General features: G+C 45.5%; 1 protein-coding gene across 3 annotated transcripts in view; it reads right to left on the bottom strand.

The window, feature by feature from the left end:
* Positions 1 to 15527, bottom strand: part of SLC30A10 (solute carrier family 30 member 10) — a 69185-nt gene that overhangs the window by 21223 nt on the left and 32435 nt on the right. Inside the window, exons 1-4 of one of the 3 annotated variants that reach the window (XM_023247956.2) lie at positions 13875 to 15168; positions 13093 to 13170; positions 8369 to 8608; positions 4224 to 5252 (exon numbers count right to left, since the gene is read on the bottom strand). In XM_023247956.2, the coding sequence (XP_023103724.2) occupies positions 4753 to 5252; positions 8369 to 8608; positions 13093 to 13170; positions 13875 to 14469 (1413 nt within the window). In that variant the 5' untranslated portion in view covers positions 14470 to 15168 and the 3' untranslated portion in view covers positions 4224 to 4752. Of the gene's footprint in view, positions 1 to 4223; positions 5253 to 8368; positions 8609 to 13092; positions 13171 to 13874; positions 15174 to 15527 lie in introns of those variants that run through there. The other 2 variants (XM_045049331.1, XM_045049329.1) reach the window with 2 other exon arrangements.

Genomic DNA, 15527 nt, shown 5'->3' on the forward strand with positions numbered 1-15527 from the left:
CCATAGCCTTATTCTAGTGGGACAGACAGGAAATAAAGAAGTAAATGTCTAATAGAATGTTACAAAGTGACAGTGCTACGGAGAAACAGGGAACGGCGGGAGACATCGAGGAGGCAGGGTTCCCCACTAGATGGAGTAGTCAGACATTCTGTACTCTGAGCCCTGAGCTCAGCCCTCTGTTCCTCTTCGTGCTGACAGAGTGGATGGTCACGAAATGTATACCTCCGTCTCATTTCAAATGCTGCCCAGGGCTTGGCATGTGCACCCCTGAGCACCAGAACCATTCAGCACAAGATCCCCCCCCCCCCACCCACACCAGGCTGTAAGTAGGTCTCCTTAACCTCCCCCAAAGTTGTACTGCCTTACTTAGCTTCCAGTGTAGACGACAAACCCCCTGGAGGCAAGAACCCCTCGCACAGTTTCCAGTAAGGGTATGCTGGTTATCAGCTTATCAGATTAAATAAAAAGCAACTGGAAGAACTGGAAGACTGTTCCCCTCACTCAATATTCATAAAGGTGACAGTCAGCTCTTTGGAGAGCTCCCCACATCTATAGGACTTCTCCAAAACAAGCCCAGCCTCTCCACCATTCCCTAACCCCTAGGAGCTCCCCTCCTGCACAAGCCCTATTGAGTAGCCCCGCCCCCAGGAAGCCCCCCTAGAAAACCAGATCAGTCCAGGCTGCAGTAAGTAGGCAGCTGGGTCAGTCTGGGTCATTTTTGCCAACATGGGCCAGGTGACATTGCAGGTGGTGGACAGTGGCAGAGGGGTATGAAGAAATCACAAAATAAGGATGCAGAAGTAGTCCCACTTTACTAAAACCCATCTGAAGTGTTACTGAGTGATAAACCAACTAGACTCAGGGACAAAAACAAATGAGTTCAACCACTCTGAGCTTTCCATCTGATTTCCACAAACATCTCAGTCATGTGTTGTTGTTGTTTATTTATTTACAGCACCATTGAACATCTTTCGCTTTTACAGGTATGTGTATGTGCATACAGGGGGAGTTCACATGCAATTAGTAATGCGCTATTTAAACTTGACATCTTCAAGTCTGAATAGTTCCCACAAATGTGACAATTACACTTTGGCAAAATCGCCTGTGAGGACAGAAGGAAGACTTCAAGCAACAAAACTCCATAATACTGTAACATAACTTCGGACCTCCTGGAAGGGTCACTCTCCCTCGAAAACCATCATCCTTCCTGGATTATCCCCGCTAGACAGCAGGTTCATCGCCTCTGACCTGGCTTTGTACCAAGAGGAGACATCCAGCAATATCGATCCATTCAGTGATATTCAAAAACGTTCCATGTAAACAAAAAGGTCCAGAATAAAACACCTGAGAAGAGACGCTCCTGAACATGACACATAACGCATTAGCTAATCTCCAAATTCATAAGAACATTTAGATTACGGTGAGGATTAGGGTCTGATGCAATTTCCATTTGCGCCACGGTTTCCCGATTCAGTAACTTCATTCCTACCTGCGACGACTCACGTGCAAATACACTCAGAAGCACAAATAAGTAACAACCGATCAGGTGAACAGCAGAGTTATAAAACAGGCATAATCATTATTCAGTCTAAATTCAAAACCCAAATCAGGTCATGTTTCCTCATTATTTTTCTGGGACAGTCTTTTTTTGTAGTCTTTAACTGTAACGGTGTAAAGATACATTTAAAAGCAGGAAATATATTTTGTCCTCCTGGGAAAAAATGCGGTAGGATTTGGCAAAGGATTCAGTTAACCACAAATAATACAGATTTTTTTTTTAACATCTGAACTTGTCCTTAGCACCAAGATGAACTGCTTGTCCTAGAACCAATAAAAGACTCATCATCAAGTTTAAAACTGATGGAGAATTAAACACCTTAGCCCCAAGAATCAATCATACCAGTATTTTCTGGTCTCCTTTTGTAGTTCCATCATCAAACTGAAGACATTCATGAGTTGAAGAGGTCATGACAGAATAGTGACAGCAAATGCTTTTTTCTTCATTTCCTTCACTGTTACATTGACTGATCTGTATAATCAGATTTGTAAGGCCTTTTTTCCCCCAAACTATATCTTTTTAAATGTTCAAAATTCCTATGTAGAGATAACTGTAATTTTGATGAGCAGTTTGATCTCACCTTTAAAAATATTTTTTTAAGTTTATTTATTTTGAGAGAGAGACAGATAGCATGAACAGGGGAGGGGCAGGGAGAGAGAAAGGGAGAGAGAATCCTAACCAGGCCCCACACTGTCAGCACAGAGCCCAATGCAGGGCTCGAACTCAAGAACCATGAGATCATGACCTGAGCTGAAATCAAGAGTTGGACGCTTAACCAACTGAGACACCCAGCCTAAAATTCATTTTTTAAAGAATGAATTCTGCAGAACTGATACTATTAAAATGAATACAGGGCTCTCGAAGGACTTTTGTCAGCAATAACTCTCACCTACCCTTAGTTTAAGTCAGTAACTCAGAAATAGAGACAAATTTGCCCCCAGGGGCTGTAGCAATGCCTGGAGACCCACAGAGGACACCCTAGACTTTTAAAAAATTATTTTCATTTCAAAAAAAAAAAGAAGGAAAGATTTCTGGAATGAACCTGAGCACACAGGAACACTAGAAAGTGAAATGACAGCATTTTTCTAAACCCAGAGGAAAGCAGTGTTGGGTAAAGCCACTGTTCAGCAGGCCCTAGAGCCACCAGGCAAGACTGACTCAACGAGAAGAAAGTTCCTGCATTTCCTTGGGAGACTTGAAATGCAGGACAACTAAAGAGAGAGTAAAACTCAAGTAAAAATATCGTACTGCAGGCATCACGATGACAGAGGATGTCACGATGACTGCCTGAGATGACAGAGGAAACCACTTAACCCCATACAAAAATATTGCACTGAATGAGCTTGTTTGAACTCATTAAATGTGCTCTAGCTGTCTTAAAAGGGATTAGTTCACAATGACTCTACTCCATAATGCGGTATGTGATTAAGTGGTCGTCAAGCTACCTCTGTGGTAAATTTGTTACATTTAAATTGAGTGCCTTTTCCTTTCCTAAAAAATACTTTAGAGAGTAGAGAACATTATCTGGATGTAAACTAGTCTGCATTTCTTTAGCCAGGGGCACAGAAACTAGAAAATTATAATCTTTTCCTTCTAATAAAAAGCCGAATGATGGGGACCAATTGGAAGTGAGGGACAGATTTCCTCTTTGGCTCCAGTCAAGGCATCTCAACCAACATCTGTCTAGATTTTGGTCCACTTATCACCGTGGTGAGTTTCAAAGAGAATCCCCTGGGTTTTTTTTTTTGTGAGTGCATGCCATACTTTTAAGATTAAAGATAAAAATGTTGTCTTATATTTTACCCCTCTTTTGGCTATACACTATCTATAGACTAGTCCAACAAACTCCTAGGGACAAAAACGTATTTGACTAATTCATGGCCAATTTAAACTCAGATAATAAATTTTCAAGGAATGAAAAAAAATTCTTATCCTACTGATCACAGATGCTTACTTATTTCAGCCTAAGAACGGACACTAAGACATTTGTTTAAACAGCATTAATGCTGAAAAATGTGGGTGCTTTTTGCGTTACCAACCCAGGATTTCTGTTTGAGTACCGCACAGATTTACAACAGGACTCTGTGTCTAAAGCCTAAGAGATGATCGTTGTCAGTCAATTTTGCAACCCATCGGGGTCTCTCTACACATAGACTTTTCCATGAAGTTACTAGTTGGCAACTCTACTAAATACTTTAAAATATGTCTAATGGAAGAAAAGTCAATCCAGCTTATTTTTGGCAGGAAGGAATACTCAGTGTCATATATTATTCTCTCCCAGAAATATCCATTTTCTCCTGATAAATGCTACATATATCCACATGATCATATAAAAGAAGACTCAAAGGAAATTTGGACAAATAAGTCATTAAGCAATAAATGAAAACAATCCCAACTGGACTGATTCTACAAGACAGAATGTAAGTATTGTGTCATACTTCAGGAAGTAGAAATATTCCCACACTTCCAAATGAAAAAAAAAAAAAGCATTTGTGTATTAAACATTTGAAGCACCCTATAGCTGTAGTTCAGTTCACAGCAGAAAGTAAACACTAGTTTTCTCTCCACCCTGCAAAATGAAGAGGTAGTCAGGAGGCATTTTCTTCCTGTCTTCCCCCAATAATCTCTCCTTTCTTTGATGTTCTGAGACTATTTTCTACTTTAATAGGTATTCATTTTGCATTTATTTGAAAACAAGTCAAAGAGCAAAAATTCTGCAGTGACAGGACTACCCAACCTTCCTCTTTTATGATCTTATGATGGAATGAAAAAAACATTAGCTAACATGGTTCTTTAGTTTTTTCGATGTACTTGGCTATGAGCTCACCTGAGAGTCAGCCACAAAATCGAATCCCTTTAAAACAAAAACTACTTTGAATCCTGTGTCCACAGCCATTGAGTCCCAGCCTTCAATGTCCCTGATACGTATGCTGGCATGGTTTGCTTTTTGAAATAAATGTTCAAACTAAAACAGTGAGTTTGTTGAAGAGCAGCATGAGATACCCAGGACGACGTAAAGGAGTTCACAGTCACATAAAAATTAACAGACACATGCAATTAACATCCCAAACAACCAGCCCGTTGATGAACACAGAGCGTGCACACCATGAATTGGACCAGTGCCTACAGCCAGCAGAGGTCCTTCCACAAGCCCGAACACCTCGTCTATACTGTCTGTGTACGTCAGGACAAGATTAAAAATGTGTGCTGTTGACATAATGTTGGTCCTCCTGAGTTTTGCTCAGAGCTTGTCCGTGGTCACTCAGACAGCTGTCCAAAGATACTTCAATAGCCACTTCTCTTGTTACTTGTCCACGGAGACCATCACTTGGGTACGTGTCCAGAGGGGGACAGCCATTGTGCTCTGCGCAGCCATTGACGTGGGCCAGAGGCAGGGCCCCGGGCGGGCAGCACAGCTGTTTCTCACAGCCCTTGGAGATGCAGGGTGAACTACAGAGCAACAGCAGATCCTTCTGCTCCATGGTCTCCTTCAAGTCCACGTGCTCAAACTGGATGGTCACATTGTGGATTCCCGCATTGTGGAAGATTTCTCGAATTTTCATACTGGCGTCCTGATAGCCCCTGTCCTTCCGATACTTGATGTGCAGGGTGGCGATGATCTTTCCACTTATAAGTTCCCAGATGTGCACTTCATGTACACTGCTAACCCCGGGCACGGCCGAGAGTTTACTCACTAGAACAGAGGAGAGCAGACAAACACTAAGGCGCGTGCTGTAGTGGAAACATGCATGGCACCCACCACGGGAGGGACGTGGGCCCTGGAAGCATTCTCAGCACCCCGATGGATTTCAAAAACACAAAGAAAAATAGCCGGACCTGGACGGGTACGTTTTCTAGTAATCTTCTTTCTCCATTCAGAATCCCTGTACCATCCCTCATCAGCCCATAAGAGGTAATTCAAGAAAGTAAGTTTGAGCACTGGGTGTTGTATGGAAACCAATTTGACAATAAATTTCATATATTAAAAAAAAAAAAAAGAAAGTAAGTTTAACAACAACCCCCCAAATCCCCAAGGTTGTTGAGTTTACCAGGGAATAGACACCCACATGGGCTGTGTTGGGAGCATGAAGCAGGATGCCTTTCTGAAAGGGGAGAACTTGGCAATAGGGACCAAAAACTTCTCCAGCATCCCTAGTGCCAGGAATTTAACCTAAAGGGAAATACCCACATGTTCACGGACAAAAATGAGTTGAGCGATGTTCTTTGCATTAATGAAGAAATGGAAACAAGGGAAGAGTTAAATTGATTATATAAAATATGATACAGCCATTAACAAGTAAGGTGCATATTTAAGGATATGAGAAAAGGCATATAAGCTATCTGTAAGTGAAAAAAAAACAAATAGTTTTACTGTGCATATGGCATGATATTTCTTCTTTCTTTCTTTCTTTCTTTCTTTCTTTCTTTCTGTCTTTTTTTCACAAACATCAGTGTGTATACACACACACACACACACACACACACACACAAACACACAATTTTTTTAAACAGGAAGTAAGCTTCACACCTAGCACAGAACCCAGTGCGGGGCTTGAACTAATGACCCAGAGATCAAGACCCAAGCTGAAATCAAGAATCGAACGCTTAACTAGCCACCCAGGCGACACCCCACACACACAAATCTTATGCAGATAAAGGCTTGTTTTATTGAATGATTGATACAAGATATTAAAAGTGGTAATTTCTGGGTAGCAGGATTACGAGAGATTTCTAGTTTCGTACTTAGGCTCTTCCATATTTTCCATACTTTCTCAAATGAGCACGTATATAGAGAAATGGTTTTGAAGACGGATTATGAGCAAAGACCCTGTAGCCAGCTAGGGTTTGAATCCCAGTGTAGTCATGACCTTGGGTAATTTACCTAGCCCCCAGAGCCTCAGTGTCTTTATCTATAAATTAGGAATAATAATGATAGAATCGCATAGGTTTACTTTAAGAATTAAAATGGGGGCACCTGGGTGGCTCAGTCGGTTAAGCACCCGACTTCGGCTCAGGTCATGATCTCACAGTCCGTGAGTTCAAGCCCCGCATCGGGCTCTGTGGTGACAGCTCAGAGCCTGGAACCTGCTTCAGATTCTGTGTCTCCCTCTCTCTCTGACCCTTCCCCGTTCATGCTCTGTCTCTCTCTGTCTCAAAAATAAATAAACGTTAAAAAAAAAGAAGAATTAAAATGAGTGAATATAAAGCACTTAGAACATTACCTAGCATGTAATAAGTACCTTACAAGTGTGTTATTGTTATTACTATATTTTTTAATTTTTTTTTAATATGTTATTTATTTTTGAGAGAGAGGGCATGAGCAGGGGAAGTGCCAAGAAAGGAAGAGACAGAGATCCGAAGCATGCCCTGTTCTGACAGCAGAGAGCCCAATGCAGGGGTCGAACTCACGAACTGTGAGATCACGACCTGAGCCGAAATCAGACGCTCAATTGACTGAGCCACCCAGGCATCCCATTACTATCTAATTTTTAAAAATGTGTTTAAAAAAAAAAAAAATATATATATATCATTATATATCATTATATATCACTATATATCACAAATTGGTTTTGATATGTGTATCTTTTTCTTCAACTGGAAAACAACCTTCTAGAAAGTAGAGACGATGCTGTGTATCTGTGCCTGGATATCTCCTTCCCCATCTCCTACCTCCTCTGCCTGCGGCATCGGGCAAATAGTAGGTTGCAGGAAATGAAGCCTGACTATTTTAATTCTGCAGTAAAGCAGCCAGAGAGTTGACCGCACCTACCAACTCTGAGATTCTAAACCAACAATGGTGCCAAAGAGGCCCCCAAAGGCAGAAAGAACATCCAGGAGAAAAGACTGCAGGAGAAGCTCCAGCTATTAGCAATGGCGCAACCAACTGGTCCCAACACACGCTATTAAACGTGGGTTTGGCAGGGCTATGGCCCTCATCAGACAGTCACACTGCAAATCACACCTTCCTTCATAGAGAAAAGCCTAGCCATGGCCATAAAATGTATTAAGACCCATTCAAACCTCATTTCAGGAGCTTCTCATGAAGTAAGGTCTTCTAAGAGGCCTGGGCTCTATCTCAAGTTTACGGGCTCACTGGTGGGGCAGTGAGTGTATAACACAAATATGCACGAAAAATGTTTTTTTACAAAAACATAATCTCCGTTTAGAAACACTAGAGATGAAGCTGCAAATTCAGTTTCTCACCAACATCTGGATAGTTCCCATTTAGAAATTCTGCCAAGTCTTTAAAATACGTATCCTCAGATACACATAACTAAGAGGAGAGTTTGACCTTCTGTTTGAGCAAAGCAAAGAAACAGATTTCATTACTGAACGAGGTCATGAATTCAGGTTAAAACATGAAATACGGTCCTTTTTACAGCGTTACAAGAGACCCGGTGACTTGCATGCCCATAAAAATCAATTAAATAGAATGCAAGATCTAGAATATAAAGGAATGATTTATGTTTTCAGAATAAGGAGAGTAAAAACCAAGTTCTTGGCAGGGTAGCCTTCTTTGCATTAAATCTTTGACACAAAGGTAAAAGCTGAGGAATAGTTACTGCCCAAGCACCATATTCTCAAAAACTTGCAGCTGAGTCAGAGCGCCATGAGTCGTAAAGGACCTTTGGTTCTTGGAGCTGTGAGTCATCTTACTAGGCTACAAAACATATGATGGATGTCTCTATTGCTTGGTGATTTGAAGTATTTCAGGACACATAAATCAAACACTACTCTGAAATAATCCTGGCCCTTTGGCCTGAAGAACATCAAGTGGGCATGGTTCTAGATAAGAATCATCTGACTTACTCAGCTCCTCCGTGTTGACTCCTTTGGGGACCATCTGCAGCAGAATGGCAGCAGTCTCCTTGATGAGTGGGAAGGCAGATGACAAAATGATGGCGACCATGATGACGGTCAGGCTGGGGTCTATGTAGCACTGCCAGTTACATGGGTCCTCGCCTTTCAGGGGACGCACGTAGAATATGATGGCCGTGACCACCACAACCACTGACCCCAGGGCGTCGCCCATCACATGCAAAAGGACACCTGCCAGGAAGAAAGAAAGACCAATGAAGCACAGATCCAAATTTGGGGGCCATGTGACACTCAGGGACCTGGGTTCCCAAGTCTATGAATACCAGGTGCTATTTGCTTTCTTTTTGGTTAGAACAGCAGGATGGGTTTGAATGGAAAAAAAAAGAAAGGAAGGGCAACTACTTCACAGGAAACAAAACCCTAGGCCACCATCCCAGGACCCAGAGAACCTGGAACAGCCTAGGAAGATTCTGAGCCGCACGCACATCTGGGGAGAGGGGGAGAGGGACTGTGCTTGTCCATAGTGCTACATCATGGCCATCTGTCACCCATCAGAAGGCACCGAGCTGGCAAATGGAGGCTGTGCAAATGGTTTCTTGTTCTTTCAGACAAGTATCTGTGATTTAAATTGTTTTAAACATTTTTAAGAGGAAAGGGAACAAAGATATATCACGAAAATGGTTCCTTTTATTCCTTGTCTTGCCTCTCCCTTCATCCATTTTCTCCCTTCCCTACATGACTTTGCCTACTGCTCACTTAGCCAGGGTCATTCAAACTGGATCTGGTTCAGGAGATCCTTAGGAAGACCCTCCAGCAAGGGCACCTGGGTGGCTCAGTCGGTTAAGCACCAGACTCTTGGATTCACCTCAGGTCATGATCTCTTAGCTTCATGGGTTCAAGCCCTGCATCGGGCTCTGTGCTGACAGCATGGTTCCTGCTCGGGATTCTCTCCCTCCCTCTCTTTCTGCCCCTTCCCGACACGTGCTGTCTCTGTCTCTCTCAAGATAAACTTTAAAAAATTTTTTTTAAAAAGGGGCATCTAAAAAAATAAAAAATAAATAAAAATTAAAGTAAAAAATAAAAAAGGGGCACCTGGATGACTCAGTCAGTTGCGCATCTGACTTCAGCTCAAGTCAAGTTCTCGTGGTTCGTGGGTTCGAGCCCTAGAGGCATACCATGTACGCATTCAAGAAAACACTATTTTCTGGTTGGTCAGTCATAACTCCCATGACATAGAGTAACTTCTGTCTTTTACTTAATAATAATTGTAATGCTGGCTAACATGTATGCATCAGATGCTATTGTAAGTATATTACACATCTTTACATATTAAGTCCATTTAAGGACCCTCTTAAGTGGTGATTCTCTCCATTTTACAAATGAGGAAACTGAGGCATGGAGTAGCTACATAACTTATCCAAAATCACACAACTAGAAAGTGTTAGAGTGGGGATAGAAGTCTGGGTAGTCTGACGAGAGAACCAGTATGCATCCTGTCTCATATAACTCTTGCATTTCAATTCCGGGTTTTCCTTCTAAGAAATTTCACTATCAGCTCCTAAAAATTATACAAAATAGCTTTCAAACTTGTCTTTCCCATAATCCATGGTCGGATGCTTAACCGACAGCCACCCAGGAGCCCCCTCCTCTACCCCTGAGGTCTTTCTTACTGGAAAAAACAATTAGAAAGAAACATCTCATCAAAGGAGACTTATTTTCAAATGATGTTAGGATTGCTGTTCATCTATTCATATTTACAATGAAATACAAAAGCTAATAATCTTCCTGACACTCTGTTACAACATTTTTTAACGTATCACGGTTGATCCCATTAAATAAAATCAGCCACTACGACTGATGAGAATTTTTAAAGGATCGTGCTTTCACTGTGCTTTGCGGAAGCTGGAGCATGTTTCTCAGAAGACATTTGTTTTACTCCATTTAAATAAGAGAAACAGTCATGAAAATCTAGAAATGATTTTTGTTCACAAGAATCCTCATCAGTTGGTGTTCCCCTGCAGATCTGGGGCGGGAGGGGTTTCTAAAGAAGTGGTTTAAAGGTCAAAAATGTGGGGTGCCTGCACGGCTCAGTGGGTTAGGTGTCCAACTTCAGCCCAGGTCATGATCTTGCAGTTTGTGAGTTCGAGCCCTGCGTCAGGCTCTGTGCTGACAGCTCAGAGCCTGGAGCCTGCTTCGGATTCTGTGTCTCCCTCGCTCTCTGCCCCTTCCCTATTCGTGTTCTGTCTCTCTTTTCTCTCTCAAAAATAAATAAGCATTAAAAAATCTTTTTAAATAAGTAAATGTGAAAAATGTAACCACTCAGTGGACCGGCTACGGTGGTGAGGCAAGCCACTGGGCGTGGGGGTGTACAGGCAGTGTGGGGCACTTGGAAGGGGCAGAAATGTGAAGTAGGAGCCCAGGAAGCCAGGCTTGCCTCCGCTTTGAGCCTGGGTGACTTGGGAAGTCACCAGACTCTCTGGATCCTGTTTCCTTATCTATAAAGTGCGCGGGTAGAGTCCACTCCTACTGAGGCCTTTCCAGCTGTCACATTCTGTCTGCCTTCTCCGAATCGTGGCTCCAGACGGTTCAGACACAGGCCCGAGGGGAGGCCAGCCTTCCTCATGGCCTGAAGGATGGAAAGTCTCCCGCCAGCCACAGCACGGGCACTGACGGGCACTCACCCTCACTCAAGAGGTGCAGGGGTGAGCCTGGCAACTCCACCCACTGCCTGAACGACAACAGCTCCCACCTGGTGGGATTCTTACAAGTGCCAAGTGACTCCTTCAAGAACGGGGCCTGGCACAAAGCAGGCACTCCACAAACGTGGTGGCTGCTGTTCCTCCCGCGTCGTCGCCCAAGCACTTCACAACAGCCTCATGAAGTAGATATTACTAGCCTCATTTTAAAGATGAGGGAGGGGCGCCTGGGTGGCGCAGTCGGTTAAGCGTCCGACTTCAGCCAGGTCACGATCTCGCGGTCCGTGAGTTCGAGCCCCGCGTCAGGCTCTGGGCTGATGGCTCGGAGCCTGGAGCCTGTTTCTGATTCTGTGTCTCCCTCTCTCTCTGCCCCTCCCCCATCCATGCTCTGTCTCTCTCTGTCCCAAAAATAAAAAAAATAAAAAAAAAAAAAAAAAAAAAAAAAAAAAAAAAAAAATAAAGATGAGGGAATTGGAGGCTTCGAGAAGTCCAAACACTTGCCTATGATAGGAGTCAAGACCCCAAACTGAGGCATCTTAAGCCCAAATCCCAATCCTTCAGCCACTGCATCATTCACCCCTGTCAGAGGCTAGAGGCTCACAGTCCTTGTGGACCACAGGGCTCAGCCACGTACAGCAAGGTACGTCACCTCTGACATCTTTGCACCCAGGATCTCCAACAGCTCTAGACCGAAGATCAGCCACATTATACAAGTTTCCCATACATTATGCTTCCCAAACAAGGTCACGATATCTATCAGTCCTGCTCGTAATTCTTCGGCATCTTTCCACCTACCTGTTCTCTTTCTCTGCAACATAAGCATGGATAATTAACACAACGCGCTTTGAAAAGTTAACGTGCTATGAAAAACCTATGATATATAATATATAGCATATATTTGATGGATATTATATATATGTGTATATATACATACATACATACATACATACATACATACATATATATATATATTTTTTTTAAACCGAACCTAAAGAAAGATAAAGGATAATGATTTTTCATTACAGATTCTCTCTTTCCAAAAAGACTGACCACCAAGCACTTTAGAAAATCCCCTGTTGCGGTTCAATTTTTTAAAACTGACCCACTTAGAAATGTTTAGGAGCTCATGTGTGGTTGTTACTATTGTTTGGGGGTTTGGGGGCGCTTTTTTTCTGATTTTCCTTATCGATCCATCCTGGGTACCACTTTGTAAAAGAGAAGGGGGCCTCTCAAAAATGAAAGTGTCTCCTGGATGATTACTTTTTCTGTGTATTATTTCCAACTAAGTCCCATCACAGGCTTCCCCAAATCATCTGAAAGTAAAGGGTTGCATAATCTTTGTGGAAATACTCAAAGCCAAGATCGGGGCTTCTCGAATCACTCTGGAGCCAATTCTCCGCCCAAGAAGGTGAAAGAGAGAAATGCTGGGTACAGTGTTGGTGTCTGGGTGAGAAATGCACCCCTGAACTCCCTGACTAACCTTTGCCCAGCAGTACCTGTGACCTTGAGCACATGGTAGAGGGAAGACTAGTAACATGCCTTCCACGTGCCTCACCAGAACCTCCACTTTGGGCCTGGAAGTAGAGATTCAACTGAGCCAACAAACCCGTCCCAGACACGGATTTCTGGCAGAAATAAATGAGGTCCGAGGGTCACTCGGCAATGCCACCTTGGATGCAAGCCACCCACTCTCCTCTCACCGTTCTCAAAATATATTCAACTGAAATAGGTCGCATTTGACATTAGCAATAGCCGGGGGTGGGCAAAATCAAGCAAAGTAATAGCATGCTGCTGATCTGCGAGGCTCTGGAGCAGGTGGCATTAGCATGGCTCTAAGTGGAGCAAAGATAAATCATTAGCGACCAGTGTGTCCCTCAGAATCGATGCAGTGATTAGGCAAGAGACGAGGGTCATAGTCTATTCATGCAACTGGCCTACTTTCTAACACACCTTCTTAAAAGGCAAACAGGAAAGAAGGGCACAGCACTGCACACTCCTTTGACCCAAAAGTAATCCTACCTCTGATATTCAGGGCTTCCGACTTTTTCTCCTTTTTCATAGTCTCTTCTGGCTCATTCTGGGTGTTCAGAGAATCACCTGCATTCAAAGAAGAAACCTTGTGTTGTGTATAAGTTCTACAAACAAAAAGAACCAATGGACTCAAAAAACAGTTTTTGTTATTTTAAACTCCCACTAGCTCATCAGACCCCCTACCTCTCCCCCCCCCCTTCCCCAACACACACGCACACATATACCAGAATGGTACATTTTGGCCTTGACATCAGCCTTCATTCACACTCCTATTCAAGTTAAAAAAAAAAAAAAAAAAAAAGAGGCAAGTGGGAGCCTACCCCCATCCCCAAACCCGGTAACCCCCAGGGGGACAGAAGAATGGGCAAAAGGGGAGGGAGAAAACAAAGTGCAGACAGCATCTAAGGAAGGGGCAGGGCTTGGGGAGTGTTATCTGTTGCCCAATGATAACGGATTTTCAAGACAATCAATACTCCAAAGCAGATAGAATAAGGGGAAGGGGAAAGAGGCCAAAAAAGAAAAAAAAAAAAAAAAAAAGAAAAAAGAAAAAGAAACTGGAGAATACGATAAGTTAGAGGCAGAGAATTAAAGCCGGGCTGCAGAGGAAGGGAATTAAAAAAAAAAAAAAAAAAAAAAAAAAAAAAAAAAAAAAAAAAAACATGGAAGCAGCATCCGCAGCCAAGCCAGAAGAAGAGGGCGTGAATGCGGAGGAAGGGACGCGCCGGAGGAGGGAAAGGCAGAGAGGTGCGGAGGATGCAACCGAAAGGCACCTGCTACGTTGGAGAACACCGTCGCCCCCCGCTCCTCCTTCCGGTCCGCCGAGGCCGCGCCGCGCGGGGACTGGCCGGGGCCGGGGGCGCCCCGCGGGGCCCCGATCGCGCGCGGGGTGCGGCCCTCGGTCGGCGGCGGCGGGCGGCGGCGGCGGCGGGGGCCCCAGCAGGCGAGCCAGGCGGCGCAGTCCTGGAAGATGAGCAGCCCCAGCACGTTGACGGCCAGCCCCAGCGCGCCCACGATGAGCACCAGCTCGGGGTCGTCGATGCGCTCGGGCCGCGCCAGGCGCAGCACGGCCTCCACGGAGATGGTGAAGCAGAGCGCCGTGAGGAAGACGGCGTTGCTCAGCGCGCCCAGCACCTCGGCGCGCGCGTAGCCGTAGGTGGCCCCCAGGCCCCCGCGGGGTCGCCGCGCCACGTAGCCGGCGCCCAACCCCACGCACAGCGAGATCAGGTCGGACAGCATGTTGAAGGAGTCGGACAGCAGCGCGATGGAGTTGCCCAGGTAGCCCGAGACCAGCTCGGCCACGAAGAAGGCGACGGTGAGCACCAGCATGAAGAGCAGCCGGCACGTCTTGCCCGAGTAGCGGCCCATGTCGCCGGGCCCGCCGCCGGTGGGGGCGCCCCTGCGCGGCCCAGCCCGGTGCCCGCCTCTGGCCTCGCTGCCTGCCCGGCGCCGGGCTTCTTATAAGGCGGAGGCAGAGCGCCCCCGGTCCCGGCACGTCCAGAGTCTAAGGGAGTGGCCGCGGCGGCAGTCTCTGAGGGCCCTCGGGCCGCCTGCGGGGCCCCTTCCCCCTTCCCGCGTCCCGGCCCCACTTGGCAGGTGGCCACGGGCCAATGTCTGGCCTTCTAGGACAGCGCGGGGCAGAGACGGAGCTGCTGGGGAGAGGGGGCGTGTCTGCAGCGCCCTCCTCCCCGACCCCCTGAGGCCTGGGTGGGATTCACCCACCGACCCCGCTTCCCCAGTCCCTCCCATCCCAGTGCGCCGACTGTTGACTCTGGGCGATAAGGACCTTGAGCTGCGGGGTGTGTGCTCTGCGGCGAACGTGGACACCTTCGCGTAGGTGCCCAGACGGGGCTGGCATTGTAGATTCCACATTAACCCAGGGAGGCCCCGGCCAACCCTGCCCAACCTTCAGGGCGCGTCCTGCTTTGCCTGTCGTAAAGCTGGAGCTGAGCCCTCACGTAGCATCCCCACTCCACTACAGCCCGTGGGCTATTTTATTCTCTCGACTTGCGCATCGCCTTCGCGCCAAGAGCGGGTTATCGGTGCTGTCACCCCCTCACGGCACAGTGTCATCCCTGTCCCCCCCCCCCAACCAGCACCTTCACTCACAAGGCCTCCCACCAGGTGAACTGCGGGTGGCCCTGGAAGAGAGCACGGATCATACTTTTGTACGTTTTGTTAAAAAAAAAAAAGTCTTGAGGATCCAGGAGAAAACAAAAGAAACTGGAGAATACGTTAAGTTAGAGGCAGAGAATTAAAGCCGGCTGCAGAGGAAGGGAATTTAAAAAAACAAACAAACAAGCATGGCACCCTACAGCGCTCAGAAATGCGCTTTCCCCGTGGTGGGCACAAGTCCCTTGACCTCCGAAGAAGCGAGGCCAGGCCTCCTCTGTGTACTTGCCTCATTTTCCATTGCAGAGAATATT

Source organism: Felis catus, chromosome F1 (genome assembly GCF_018350175.1).
Source record: "Felis catus isolate Fca126 chromosome F1, F.catus_Fca126_mat1.0, whole genome shotgun sequence".
Taxonomy (NCBI): Eukaryota; Metazoa; Chordata; class Mammalia; order Carnivora; family Felidae; genus Felis; species Felis catus.